Here is a 15,645-nt window from a genome sequence, read left to right as displayed (position 1 = left end):
CATGAGGTGTGTTACTGGTCAGATCACCAGGTGAAAACAGAGGGGGGGGGAAGGTTAAAAGAAGAAAACTATTGCAGCCACCGGTCGGCTGTTGTAAACTCAGCTGACCATTCTTCTCTCTGGAATGATCATAGAGCCCCTGTGATCCTTCTATATAGGATCACAGGTCTCTATGGTCATTTCACAAGCCACGCCCCTATACAATTAGAATCACTCCCCTAGGCTCACATTTAACCCATTGATCACCCAGTGTTAACCCCTTCCCTGCCAGTGTCATTATTACAGTAACAGTGCATAATTTTAGCACTGATTACTGTAGTAATGTCACTGGTCCCCCCAAAAGTGTAAAAAATGTCAGTTAGGGGTCCGATCTGTCCGCCGCAATGTCGCAGTCCCGCTAAAAATTGCAGATCGCCGCCATTACTAGTAAAAATTTAAAAAAAAACTATAAAAATGACATAAATTTTTCCCATAGTTAGTAAACGCGATAACTTTTGCGCAAACCAATCAAAATACGCTTATTGCAATTTTTTTTACCAAAAATATGTAGCAGAAAACAAATTGGCCTAAAATGTTAAAACATTTAGATTTTTACATTTATTTATTTTTTTTTTTTGGGGAATGTTATATAGCAGAAAGTGAAAAATATTTTTTTTTTTTTTCAGAATTGTCGCTATTTTTTTGTTTATAGCGCAAAAAATAAAAATCGCACAGGTGATCAAATACCACCAAAAGAAAGCTCTATTTGTGGGAAAAAAAGGAAATCGATTTTATTTGGGTATTGTCCGTTAAAATAGCACAGTGCCGAATCTCAAAAAAATGGCCGGGTCATTAAGGGGGAAAATGCTTCCGGTCCAGAAGTGGTTAAAGTAACATTCAGCTCCAGTTTGTAAATGGGGATTACAGATCCCAATGGGAGTGCTGATTGCCACTTTAAACAAGCTGCTAGCAGGCTTTAGCACTTGATGAAGCTTGCTAGCAGCTTGTTTAAAGTAACATTCAGCTTCTGTTTGTATATGTTGATCACAGATATCTGGAGTGCTGATTGCCCCTTTAAACAAGCTGCTAGCAAGCATCATCAAGTGCTAAAGCCTGCTAGCAGCTTGTTTAAAGTGGCAATCAGCACTCCTATTGGGATCTTTAATTACAATTTACAAACAGGGACTTTAAATGCTTCAACAAAGCTCACCGAAAACTCTGCAAATGCTTTACCAAAGCTCGCTGTTCACCCTGCTCTTATACAAGCTGAAGCCCGTGTGAAAAAAGGCCTTATGGTCCCAGAAAATCCAACAGAAAGGGAGAGTCATTTCCAAAAGTGAGGGGGAATTCACCTCTTAGACTTTCATTATCTCCACTGGAGGATTTACCCTCACCTATTGTTCTTGTGGCAATTCTTATTTCCCAACACTTTCTATGAAAATGGCCCTCAGGGCTTAAGCCCCGTACACACGTACCGATGGTCGGCTTACAAATGTTCCTCTTTTCTCCCCGGGATGTCGGTGTCTGCTGAAAAGTGCAAAGACAGCACAAGGACAGCACAAGAATTTTGTCCGCCGACTGCAGAAGTGATGTCATGTAATGGTTAACTTTCCCTGTGTTTTCTATTTTCTGAGCATGCCCAGTCTTGCAAATCTGCGGTCTGTCGGCCGAATTGTGTACTGACAGGCGAACAATCGTCCGTTCTGGTGTCGGCATACAAATATTTTCATGTTTGCACGAAAGACTTTTGTCCGCGGATTGTGCGCAGACATCTGTCGGAGGCACCATACTAACACGCGTACAATCGGCAGATCCTTCGTCCACCGACGTTTGTATGCCGACGATCGGTACGTGTGTACGGGCCTTTAAGGCTCGTACACACTATAAAAAAAAAAAATCGAGCGAACGTTTTCATCCAAAGAATTTGCGTACAATTTTCGTATAGTGTGTACAGAACTTTCGACAGCAGATTCCTGAATTTTTTGTACGAAAATTCTCAAATTGAAAAACCTCTCGTACGGGAACAAAACGAATAATTTTTGTTTAACCGCTTGCCGACCGCCGCACGACTATTTACTGCGGCAGTCAGCCCTGTACAGGCAAAGCGACGTAGGGCTACGTCGCTCGCCCAGGAGCCGAGCGTGCGCTGCCGGAGGCACGCTCCCGCCCCCGCTCATTCCCCGCGCCAGTGACCGGCGGCTCCGATGTCCGCCGGTCACTCGCGATCTCCGGCTGGAGAGGGAGAAAGGCAGGTGGTTGATGTAAACACAGCCGCCTGTCATTCTCCCTGATGTAACAGCAGAGACTATACGATCCTGCTATGCAGGATCGTATGTCTCTGTGGTTACATCAGAAGCCACGCCCCCCCCCCCCCCACAGTTAGAATCACACCCCTAGGGATACATTTAACCCACTGATCACCAATAAAGTTAACCCCTTCCCTGCCAGTGTCATTTTTACAGTAACAGTGCATATTTATAGCACTGATTAATGTAGTAATGTCACTGGTAATCCCAAAAGTGTCAAAAATGTCAGTCAAGGGTGGGATCTGTCCACCACAATGTCGCAGTCCCACAAAAAAAAAAAAATCGCAGATCGCCGCCATTACTAGTAAAAAAAAACACAATAAAAATGACATAAATCATTCCCTTTGTTAGTAAATGCAATAACTTTTGCGAAAACCAATCAAAATACGCTTATTGCGATTTTTTTTACCAAACATATGTAGCAGAACACAAATTGGCCAAAAATGTTAAAAAATTTAGATTTTTACATTTTTTTTTGGGGGGGGGGGGGATTTCATATAAAAAAATTTGAAAAATATTGTTATTTTTTAAAAATTGTGGCTCTTTTTTTGTTTATAGTGCAAAAAATAAAAATTGCACAGGTGATCAAATACCACCAAAAGAAAGCTCTGTTTGTGGGAAAAAAAGGACATCAATTTCATTTGGGTACAGCGCCGCACGACCGCGCAATTGTCCGTTAAAGTCACGCAGTGCCGAATCGCAAAATAGGCCCTGGTCAGGAAGGGGGTAAAATCTTCCGGGGCTTAAGTGGTTAATGTGTACCGTTTTTGTACAAGAAAAATCAGAAAAGAAAGACTGCGCATGATCAGAAACAATAAACAACAAAAAAGTAAGAATTTTCGTTCATCGGTTCAGATTTGCTGTGAATCAATGAGAAATATCAGACAATCGTTCACCTGATTTTCTTATAGTGTGTACTCCACTTTAGAGGTATAGTTGAAAAAAAAAACATTTGCAGAGCTATTAGCCCTGTGAAGCTGCCTGTACGTTCGTTTTGTGCAAATGAGGACAGCAAATTTAAAAAGAATATGTTATTAGGCTAATTTTCTCTCTAGGTTGATTTTATTAATTCGTTAAACATGGAGCAGTTACCTCATTATGGCCACTAGATGGAGCTGATGATCAGAGTAAAAAAAGTACATCCTATACAGTACAGTTTCACAGGATGCATAATCCATCATAGATCACAAAAGAGTGCAAATAAAATAAATATAATGACAAATGTGAAACTTCAATACAAATGATGGCTACAAGCAAGTGCTCAGTGAAAGTCCAAGAAAAACATTTCAATGTTGATCCAGATAAAGTGCTGAGGTGCTTCACAACTTCAAACTCATGCAGTGAACTGTGCTTTTCCCCCTCTTCTTGTGCTTGCACTTCCCAAAAGCTGTGGACCCCTTAGCTGTATTGGCTATGGGTCTATTGGGCTGTATATGGTAAGTGGGAGGATGTCACATCTCATGGATCTTGTGGCTTGGCACTCTAGAACCAGTTTATCCAACCAGTTGCCCCAATCAGGAAGATGGACCAGGTGCCCTTTACACCCTCTTGTGCTTGCACTTACCAAAAGCTGCGGACACCCTTAGCAATATTGGGTGTGGGTCTATTGGGCTGTATATGGTAAGTGGGAGGATGTCACATCTCATGTATCTTGTGGCTTGGCACCCTAGAACCAGTTTATCCCACCAGTTGCCCCAATCAGGAAGATGGACCAGGTGCCCTTTACACCCTCTTGTGCTTGCACTTACCAAAAGCTGCGGACACCCTTAGCAATATTGGGTGTGGGTCTATTGGGCTGTATATGGTAAAAGGGAGGATGTCACATCTTATGTGGCTTGGCATCCTAGAACCAGTTTGTCCCATCAGTTGCCCCAATCGGGAAGATGGACCAGGTGCCCTTTACCCTCCCCAACCACTTCCACACTGCTCACATGCGCACTCCCATCCTATTTGGTACAGATATGCGCATGTGAGCAGTGTGGAAGTGGTTGGGGAGGGTAAAGGGCACCTGGTCCATCTTCCTGATTGGGGCAACTGATGGGACAAACTGGTTCTAGGATGCCAAGCCACATAAGATGTGACATCCTCCCACTTACCATATACAGCCCAATAGACCCATACCCAATATTGCTAAGGGGTCCGCAGCTTTTTGGAAGTGCAAGCACAAGAGGGTGTAAAGGGCACCTGGTCCATCTTCCTGATTGGGGCAACTGGTGGGATAAACTGGTTCTAGGATGCCAAGCCACATAAGATGTGACATCCTCCCACTTACCATATACAGCCCAATAGACCCATACCCAATATTGCTAAGGGGTCCGCAGCTTTTTGGAAGTGCAAGCACAAGAGGGTGAAAATCACAGTTCACTGCATGAGTTTGAAGTGGTGAGGAACCTCAGAACTTTATCTGGATCAACAATGACATTTTTTTTTTCCTTGGACTTTCACTGCTTGTAGCAATCATTTGTATTGAAGTTTCACCTTTTTTACATTTGCCATTCATTTTAGTTAATTAGCACTGTTTTACGCTGTGATCTATGATGGATTTTTTTTTTTTTTTTGAGCAGCAGCAATGGTGATTTGGTTTTAGGATTTTTTTTTTTGGGTTTAGTTAAAGTTTCACAGGATGAAAAGCTCTTCAATTTGGTTTAACCACTTTACCACCGGAGGATTTTGCTGTCTTACGTCCAGGCCACTTTTTGCGATTCGGCGCTGTGCGACTTTAACTGACAATTGCGCGGTCGTGCGACACCGTACCCAAACGAAATTTACGTCCTTTTTTTCCCCACAAACAGAGCTTTCTTTTGGTGGTATTCGATCACCTGTGCGATTTTTACTTTTTGTGCTATAAACAAAAAAGTGCGTAAATTTTGAAAAAATATTTTTCACATTTTTTTTATATGAAATTCCCCCCAAAAAAATAAAAAAAAAATAAAAATTTTTTTAATTTTTTGGCCAATTTGTTTTCTGCTACCTATGTTTGGTAAAAAAAAAAAAAATCACAATAAGCGTATTTTGATTGGTTTGCGCAAAAGTTATTGCGTTTACTAACTAAGGGAAAGATTTCTTTTTTTTTTTAACAAGTAATGGCGGCGATCTGCGATTTTTTTTGCGGGACTGCGACATTGCGGCGGACAGATCGGACCCTTGACTGACACTTTTGACACTTTTGGGGGTACCAGTGACATTTCTACAGTAATCAGTGCTATATATATGCACTGTTACTGTAAAAATTACACTGGCAGGGAAGGGGTTAATTTTATTGGAGAGGGAGGGGTTAATGTATGCCTGGTGCTTACTAACGTGTGTGTGGGGGGAGGTGACTGAGTGACACAGGGACAGATCGCATGTTCAGCTATGCTGAATCCTGCAATCTGTCACTGTTTGTCACTTAGGAGATCCGCCCGCTTTGTTTACACAAGCGGGCGGATCTCCAGACTCGATTCCCCGACGATCGGGGAAGAGCAGCGGTGATAACTGCCACTCCTCCCCTGGCCCGACTCCCACTGTGACTGAAAACAGCGGGAGCGAGCCTCCGGCGACGTGCGAGCGCCGCCCACAAGGGGAGGAGTCCAGCGACGTAGGTCTACGTTGCTGGTCGGGAACTAAACACTTTGCCACAGTACAGTCCCAGTGACTGGTCAGCATGTGGTTAAAAATGCTTTCTATAGGGAGTGTAAATCTAGGCAGCAGGGATGTAGACCACAAAAAAAAAAAAAAAAAAAAAGCTATACATAAAAATTTCGAATCCCAACTCTGGAGAACATTAAAAAAAAAAAAATTGATCCCTTGCAAAAGCACTGTGCCTGCAATGGTTAATTGCTCATTTAGGACTAGGGATGAGCTTCAAGTTCGACTCAAACATTGGCCGTTTGCTCATTCGTCGAATGACGAACAAAAATAAAACATCCCAAAAAAAAAAAAAAAAAAAAAAACTATGCATAAAATTTTAAATCCCAACTCTGGAGAACCTTGAAAAAAAAAAAAAAGAAAAAAAATGATCCCTTGCAATAGCACTGTGCCTGCACTGCAATGGTTAATTGCTCATTTAGGACTAGGAAAATAAAAAAAAAAAAAAAAAAAAAAAAGGGGGGGGGGGTCCACTTTTCCAATGCTCAACCCAACAAAGGTATAAAAAGGTCCCGAAATAGCGTGGGGGGGGGGGGGGTGCCATCTGCCAGGGGAGTGAAAGTGCAAACGTTCTCCCCCCCAAAATGAGCAGCTAACCCCCAGTACATGGGTTCCTTTTTAAAAGCTAAGTTCCCCTTTTCTTTTTTTTTTTTCCAAAATCCAGCTTCTCTACGTAACTCGGTTGCTCAAAAATCCAAGTTTTCTTTGACTTTGAAGACAAGGCCTACCTTATCCTTGGCTATATTTTGCAGATCACTTTAGAACCTTCCTGGTATACAGACAGGACGGACTAGCCAGTAATGCCCCGTACACACGCATCAATAGTTGGCCGTGAATTTTCGGCCAACGTCCGATCGGTCGTTTTTCGGCTTGTTAGTATGATGCTTCCGACAACCGACTCCGACTTTTCGGCCGAACAAAATCTGGTGTGCAGGCTATAAAATTTTTGTTGGCCGTCAACAGAACGGCCGATTGTTCGTCAGTCAGTACAGATTTCGGCAGACAAAAATCTGATGAGCAAGACTGGGCATGCTCAGAGAAGAAAAAACACACGGAAAGTCAACCATCACATGACATCACTTCTGAAGTTGGCTTTTGTTGGCCGATAAAATGTGTGTGCAGTCTAGAGCACATTCCAACCAACACAACAACACTGGACAAAAGACGGCCGATTGGTCGGCCAACAATCGTTGCGTGTGTACGAGGCATTAGACACAGAAACCAGCTGACCTCATTAACACACCTTCACCCATCAACTAAAGGGCCATACACACTATAAGATTTTCTGAAGACTTTTTCCTTCAGATTTACCTTTTCTAGGTAGTGCAAGGGCCGGCCAGCTTACATACAAATTGAAAGTGTTTAGGTTTAACCTCATATTATATGGTGTTGGTAAGTCTAAAGGAAAAAGTCTTCAGAAAATCTTATAGCGTGTATGGCCCATTCGTTTTCACAGAACCCCCGACATTCCTCAATGCGTGCATTTGCCTGGCTTCCCCAGTCTCCCTCCAGAGAGGCTCAGGCTGTATGCTAAACTCCCTGGGACACCATCACTGACTGTGGAAACTTCACACTGGACCTCATGCCACTTGAAAATTTGTGCCTCTCCAGACTCTGGAACCTCGATTTCCAAATGAAATGCAAAAGTTTCCACAGTCAGTGATGATTTGGGGAGTCATGTCATCTGCTGGTGTTGGCCCACTGTGTTTTATCGAGTCCAAAGTCAGCGCAGCCCTCTACCAGGAAATTCTAGAGCACTTCATGCTTCCCTCTGCTGACCAGCTTTATGGAGATGTCGATTTAATTTTCCAGCAGGACTTGGCACCGCCCACACTGCCAAAACTACCAATACCTAGTCACATGATCATGGTATCACTGTGCCAGCAAACTCGCCTGACCTAAACCCCATAGAGAATCTGTGAGGTATTGTCAAGAGGAAGATGAGACACACCAGACCCAACAATGCAGATGAGCTTAGGGCCGCTACCAAAGCAACCTGGGCTTCCATAACATCTCAGCAGTGCCACAGGATGATCCCTTCCATGCCATGCCGCATTGAGGCAGTAATTCATGCAAAAGGAGCCCGACCAAGTATGGAGTGCAATGCATACTATACTGTACATGGACATACTTTTCAGTAAGCCAACATTTCTCTATTAAAATTTTTTTTTTTTTTTTTTTAAATTGGTCTTATGTAAGATTCTAATTTTCTGAGATACTGATTTTTGGGGTTTCACTAGCTGTAAGCCATAATCAAAATTAAAAGAAAATGAAAGAAATGGTTTTGAAATATGTCACTCTGTAACGCATCTATAAAAAAAATGGGTTTCACTTTTTCAATCGATTTACTGAAATACATAAACTTTTTGCTGATATTGTAATTTTTAGGAGAATGTCATTTATATTATATATATATATTATATATATATATACACACACACACACACACACACACACACTTTTTTATTAACTGCTACTTGTTGCAAAATAAAGATCCTTGTCAACATGTGTAAAGCTGGCCATGCACAGTTGAAAATTGTTTGAAAAAGCATTCAATATTCATGATTGTTTGACTTGAAACATTAGTGGATTAACTGCGATTATCGAAATGCAAAGTTTTATGGCAAAAAAAATATCAGGTCGGATTTTTTTCCCCCCTTTTTTTTTTTAGTCTAAACAATCGATTTTCTAAACATTAGTAGTGGAATCAATTGAAAACTGGTCAATAAAAAATAAATAATATCTACAGTGTGTGTGTGTGTACGCTTTTGCTTATAAACCTTTCAAAAAGGAAGATAAAATGCAGACAGACATTTGTAAAATAAAAGTAAAAATCTTTATATAAAAACTGTATCAAATAAATAAATTACAGTATCAAACGTGTTTCATATAAATAACAGCGTATGTACAGTCTTTGCTATAAGATATCCTGGCTGTGCACCCAGGATCTCCTTGGTTCCAGACCCAGAAAGAATAATTCTCTGCATAAGACAGAGCATCATAGAAGTTCCACTAATAAATCTTGACCCAACCTTGGCATGGTGAGAGTCCTATATTTAAAATGACTTTGCTTTAAAAAAAAAAAAAAAAAAAAAGGGGGGGGGGAGGGTGTTAAAGCCTTTATTGTGTTAGGAAAGTGACCAAAAAAAATGAATAAATTAAAAAAAAAAAAAAGAAGAAACTTTAAAAAAAGAGGAGTAAACTGAGATAAAATCTGTTACTGAAGAACGCTGGGACTTGTAGTGCAACCAAATAGGTCACAAGCTGTATTTGTCTGAAAAATCAATTCAGGCAAAGATCCAAAAACACAAATCGCACTGCAATATGTCAAGGATAAAAAGCTAAAATTTGGCCAAATTTCCTCCCCCAAAAATGCCCTTTAATTTACTCTGGGCAATAGGTACAAGTGGAGACTGTCATAAAATAAGGCACATCTTAAAAAAATAATAAAATAAAATATATAGTGGTCCTAAGAGAAGTGTACCTTCATCCCCTTAAATAAAATCACATGCAAGCATTAAAAAAAAAAAAAAAAAAAAAAAAGTGGAGGATCTAAGATCATCAATTTATGGAAGACAAGTGGGCAACCTATAAGAACTTGGGACTCATGGAGCCCAAAACCGCTCTGCCAATTTCCCCAAATCATGTCCTCCTTGGTCTACAGAAACAAGACACTCCCTTTTGGGTAGAGGAACACGTCACCTTAAAAGACACCCAATCGTTGGGCCATGTCATCACGGGTACGACAAAGAAGACTTTGTCCTGGTCTAGAAAGCTTACATTGATGGAACCTATCACCCACGTACTGTGGCCATCATAGCGATAGGACCCTGGCCCTAAAATAGAAGAGGCTTCTCAAGAAGACAATTGTCAGCACGCTCGCCAAGCTTTTGGCTCGTTTATGTCCCATTTGTCCATAGTGCTTTCTTTAGTGAAAGGAGAACTATTATAGCCTCCCACAGTAGTTTGCAGGTCCCCTTTCCTAGGCCGAGTCGCCCAGCTGAATTAACTGGACAGTCAGAAGTTCTAGTGGTCAAGAGACATCAAGTCTTTAGAGTTCAACATCAACATCATCCTCCTCCATCTCTCTTTCGTCTGTGTGGTCAGAGTTGTCGGGGGAGATGACACCAAACTGAGACAACTTGGCTTTCTTCTGTTCCAAGCTCTGTTTCCTCCACTTGATACGGCGATTCTGGAACCAAACCTTTACCTAAACATGCAACAAAAAGAAAATTTAGGAAAAAATGTTCCACAGGCATACAATAGCAAGACCAGAGTGGCCATAAAAGTAGACCATGTGAACATCTTGTGTATGGCTTTAAGTTATGGGATTAATGTCTCTAGTAGACCATGTGATTATATCATGTATAGCTTGATGTTATGGAATGATTCACTCTAGTAGACCAGGTAAACATATCATAGCTTGGAGGTTATGGTACGAACCCCTCCAGTAGACCAAGTGAACATATATATAGCTTGGAGTTATGGAATTAACACCTCTAGTAAACCATGTGAATATATGTATATTATGGGACGATTGCCTCTAGTAGACCATGTAAACATATCATAGCTTGGAGGTTATGGGACCAACGCCTCCAGTAGACCAAGTAAACATATATATAGCTTGGAGTTATGAAACTAACACCTCTTGTAGACCATGTGAATATATGTAGATTATGGGACGATTGCCTCTAGTAGACCAGGTAAGCATATCATAGCTTGAGGTTATGGGACGAATGCCTCCAGTAGACCAAGTGAACATATATATATAGCTTGGAGTTATGGAACTAACACCTCTAGTAGACCATGTGAATATATGTATAGCTTGGAGTTATGTGCTTCGAGTAGACCATGTGAACATTTGTTTGGAGTTATGGGACTAATGTCTCCAGTAGATCAGGTAAACATCATGTATAGCTTGAGGTTATGGGACTAATGCCTCTAGAAAGAACATGTGGATATATCATGTATAGCTTGAAGTTATGGGGCTAATGCCTCTAGAAGACCATGTAGATATAGCACGTATAGCTTGAAGTTATGGGGTCAATGCTTCTAGCAGACCATGTGGATATAGCATGTATAGCTTGAAGTTATGGGACTAATGCTTCTAGCAGACCATGTGAATATAATAGCAAGCACCAAAACTTTAACAAAGACAGAAATGATTGCACTAAAATGGTTGATTCTAGAGTTAGTACAGAATTGTCATCTTACCTGAGTCTCTGTGAGGTTCAGAGTAGCTGCTAGGTCAACCCTTTCTGTGCCAACCATGTACTGCTGCTTCAGAAACTCTTTCTCCAGCCTCTCTAGCTGCTCGGGAGTGAAAACAGTCCTGATCCTCTTCATTTTACAGGGGCCAGTCCTCCAAGACAGATTGATGGAGCTGTGTGTGTATGCGAGTCCTAAGAGAGACACAAGAGGGCGCCATCAGCACACTAATAGTTTCCAAAGCACTACTTAAACTTTTACAAAGTTTAAAAATACTAAATATTAAAAAAACAAAAAGCACCTAATTTTAATGTTAGGATATGTTTATACTTCGCTACTGTTCATGTTTTAGATGCTAGGATTTGTGCATGCTTAAAGTACAATTTATAAATCGATTCCTCCTGTACCAAATTGTATTGGGACTGTAATATCGGTCTTCTCTTTGTAAAGTGCTGCGCAAACAGTAATATAAATCCTGTATAATAATAATAATAATAATAATAATAATAAGCTACAACAGATCCATAAAGAGCAAATTACTGGAATACTGAGACTTGTAGTCCGCCCAGTACAATTTTTTTATTTCAGGAGCTAAGGAACTATGGGGTTGATTTGCTAAAATTGGGGAGAGTGCAAATTTGGTGCAGCTATTCATAGAAACCAATCAACTTTCATTTTTTTTTTTTTTTTTTTGCAAAGGTTAATACAGCAAAATGAAGTTAGGCTGATTGGCTACCATGCACAGCTGCACTAGATTTTGCACTCTCCAGTTTTGGTAAACCAACCCTAGGAGTCCTAGAAGAGGCATGCTGAAGATTGCAGTTCTACCAAATGCTGGAAGCAGATCTCCAGTTAGGAGTTAAAAAACAACAACTCACCCTTCTCCTTGCATAGGGGGTCAGCACACAGGCAGTCTGCTCTGGGCGCTCTCATTTGGGGCTGAGGCTGCATTAGGTTGCTGTAGCCAGCCGGCGGGTTGTAGATCCACATTGGAGGATAGGGCACGACTCCATAGGAATAGCCATAGGGAGCTGGAGGAGAAGGGGGAGCCTGCCAGCTCCTATCCATTGGAACCTTGGTGGGGGTCGGTCTATCAGCCTTGGAGAGGATGGAGTCAATGTTGAAGGAGAGCTTGGGGCCCCTCTGCACGTCAGAGGTCACAGGTATGCCGGTGGTGGACTGCAGGTGATGGTGGGCTGGGAATCCTGGAAAGACTGGACTGTGCAGCATGATGGTGTCCCTGGAGGAGGTCAGTACAGAGGAGATGGGTGAATATTATCCAAGATCTGCTGCTGCTGGAATGATGGCTCAGATACAGCACTGCCCCTTTATATCCCCCCTCTACACTCTGAAATGCTAATCCACCATTACTATGCAAATAGGAGCAGAGAGATGCTGGGGGCTCTTTTCACACCAGCTACCTCTCTACAAACACAGACTGCACTCCAGAGGGGAGGAGAGAGGAAATGATCCTACACAGCCAGAGAGCTTCCTCTAATACAACCCCCAACTCCTTTACATACTTGCTAGTGTTAACCTAGGTACCTTCCACCACTGGCTGTACCCCAAAACCCGGTAATTGCGTACACACCTTGCACCCTTTTCCCCTATCATCCAGGCTGCACTCTTATTTCTTCCACAGCTTGCACCCCTTATCCTTATACCTAGAGAACACCCCTTTACCCTTCAACTTTGGCTGTACCCCCATTACTTTTTACAGTAGATTGAAACCCGATAATTGCATTCACACCTCTTTACTCTACATCCAGGCTGCACCCTTATGTATTCCACAGTTGCACCCCTTATCCTTACATCTAGAGTGCTTCCCTTTGTCTTTCACCTTTGGCTGTACCCCATTACTTTCTACAGTAGCTTGAAACCGAGTAATTTCATTCACACCTTGCACCCCATTACTTTCTACAGTAGCTTTAAACCCAGTAATTGCATTTACACCCCTTTACCCTACATCCAGGCTGCACCCTTATTTCTTCCACCCCTTATCTTTACACCTAGAGAACACCCCTTTACCGTCCATCTTTGGCTGTATCCCAATACATTCTACAGTAGCTTGAAACCCGGTAATTGCATTCACACCTTGCACCTCTTTATCCTCCATCTTTGGCTGTACCCCATTACTTTCTACAGCAGTAGCTTGAAACCCAGTAACTGCATTCACACCTTGTACCGCCTTTATATCAAGGCTGCACCCTTATTTCTTCCACCGATAGAGAACACCCTTTATCCTCCATCTTTGGCTGTACCCCATTACTTTCTACAGCAGTAGCTTGAAACCTAGTAAATGCATTCACACCTTGTACCTCTTTATATCCAGGCTGCACCCTTATTTCTTCCACCTATAGAGAACACCCTTTACCCTCCATCTTTGACTGTACCCCATTACTTTCTACAGTAGCTTGAAACCCAGTAATTGCATTCACACCTTGCATCTCTTTACCCTACATCCAGGCTGCACCCCTTATGTATTCCACAGCTTGCACCCCTTATCATTACACCCCTTTACCTTTCACCTTTGGCTGTACCCCATTACTTACAGTAGCTTGAAACCCAAATGCGTTCACACCTTGCACCCCTTTAAACTACATCCAGGCTGCACCCTTATGTATTCCTCAGCTTGCACCCTTTATGCTCACAACCTAAAAGTACACACCTTTACCTTCCATTATAATCTTGAACCCCCTTATAACCTTTTACAGCATGCACCCCTTTTCCTATATCCCACCTGCACCCATTTATCTTGCACCCCAGTCTAGAAAGTATGTAACCTTTTACTGTCCTATACAATGTGCACCCTACATCCTTCTACCATAGAATGAACACTACAACCTTTTATTGCTCCCCACAATTTGTACCCATTTACCTTTTAGCACCGTTTTGATCCCTATGACCCTTGCATTGGTTCTCAACTCCTGTCCTCAAGACCCTCTAACAGGCCAGATTGTAAGTATTACCTTGGGGAGATGCAGACTAGAATACTGCAATCAGTGGGCAGCAAATGATATCACCTGTGATGTATTTAAGTTATCTTGTAAACCTGGCCTGTTAGTGGTTCCTGAGGATAGGAGTTGAGAACCACTGCTTTACAGCCCTCCACAGTTTGCACCCCCCCCCCCCCTTTGTCTTCCAGCACATCCTTGATCACTTTATGGTCACTGCAAGTTTGCACCCCTACACCTCAAAATACACCTCTTTACCTTCCAACAGCGTTGTTCCCCTTTACTGTCCTCCACAATTGCACCTACCTTTAAGCACTGAATTAATCCCTATAGCCCTTTACTGCGCCTCCCTTTGCACCCCTAAACCCCAAAATGCACCACTTTGTCTTCCACGGCAGTGTTGACCCCTTTACCCCCTTACTGTTTTCCACAATTTGCACTCCCACACCCCAAAATTGCATCTCTTTACCCTTTTAGCATAGTCTTGACCCCCAATAGCCCTTTACTGCCCGACTCAATCTGCACCCCATACACCCTAAAATTGCACCTCTGTACCTTTTTTAGTGCTGCCTTGATCTCTATAGCCCTTTACTGCGCCTCGATTTGCACCCATGCACCCCAAAATATCCCTCATTACCAGCACAGGCATGATTCCTTTAACCCTTTATTGTCCACAATTTGCACCCCCAAAATAAACCTTTGCCTGCCAGCACATCCTTGATCCCTTAACTGTTTCTCCGCAATGTTGTACCCCTACACCCCAAAATACACCTTTACCTACCACCGCAGCGTTGATCCCTTTAACCCTTTACTGTCCTCCTTAATTTGCACCCATGTATCTTTTAATCCCAATAGCCTTTTACTGCCCGCCTCAATGAGCACCCCTACACCCCAAATTGCACCTCTTATCTTTGATCCCTATAGCACGTTACTGCGCATTAATTTGCACCCCTACGTCTCAAAATTTACACCTCTTTACCTTCTGTGGATTCCTTTAACCCATTACGGTCCTCTACAATTTGCATCCCTAGGGTTGCCACCTCATCCCTTTAAACCAGGACACATTCATTACACGGTTCTGTGGCTGATTAAAGTGGTAATTAAACTCACTTGGTGCCTGATGTGCATTATATCAGCCTCAGAACCTATATGATTAATAGGTGTCCTTTAAATAAAAAGACACTTATCATACAGGTTCTGAGGCTGATATAATGCACATCAGGCACCAAGTGAGTTTAATTACCACTTTAATCAGCCACTGAACCTGTGTAATTAATGGTTGTCCTGGTTTAAAGGGATGAGGTGGCAACCCTAATCCCTACACGCCAAGTTGCACCGTTTTATCCATTAGAATTGTCTTGACCTCAATAGCCCACCACAATTTGCACCCCAAATGAAATCTAGCTTCAACTTCCTTGATCCCTACAATCTGCACCCCAAAATTTCCCATGACTATGAAGTCTTACACCACAACCGTAATCATTGGATTATAAATTATACACCCCAGCATGTAAGCCTTTCTGAACACCAAAATCCAAGCCTTTCAGATAATCAGCTAAGAGGAACAATAA

General features: G+C 42.1%; 1 protein-coding gene across 1 annotated transcript; it reads right to left on the bottom strand.

Annotated features, from left to right (window-relative positions):
• Positions 1 to 9,471: 9,471 nt before the first annotated feature.
• On the bottom strand, positions 9,472 to 12,404 carry LOC309546538 (homeobox protein not2-like). The gene is made up of 3 exons (XM_082246286.1): positions 11,999 to 12,404; positions 11,127 to 11,314; positions 9,472 to 10,122 (listed from the first exon to the last, which is right to left on the bottom strand). The coding sequence occupies exons 1-3, from the start codon at positions 12,348 to 12,350 to the stop codon at positions 9,964 to 9,966; spliced, it is 699 nt and encodes a 232-aa protein (XP_082102412.1). The 5' UTR covers positions 12,351 to 12,404; the 3' UTR covers positions 9,472 to 9,963.
• Between the last annotated feature and the right edge of the window lie 3,241 nt (positions 12,405 to 15,645).

The sequence above is a fragment of the Pelophylax lessonae genome, assembly GCF_965119305.1.
Source record: "Pelophylax lessonae genome assembly, chromosome: 1".
NCBI classification, from domain to species: Eukaryota; Metazoa; Chordata; class Amphibia; order Anura; family Ranidae; genus Pelophylax; species Pelophylax lessonae.
The sequence above is the reverse complement of the archived record's forward strand: the minus strand, read 5'-3'. Positions and strand labels throughout refer to the sequence as shown.

Excerpts from the sequence above, each read along its gene's own strand:
- LOC309546538 (XM_082246286.1), bottom strand. The coding sequence starts at position 12,350 with ATGCTGCACAGTCCAGTCTTTCCAGGATTCCCAGCCCACCATCACCTG. Across the intron at positions 11,315-11,998 it reads CCCCCTATGCAAGGAGAAGG|GACTCGCATACACACACAGC; the intron begins GTGAGTTGTTGT and ends TGTCTCTCTTAG. Across the intron at positions 10,123-11,126 it reads TGAACCTCACAGAGACTCAG|GTAAAGGTTTGGTTCCAGAA; the intron begins GTAAGATGACAA and ends TTGCATGTTTAG.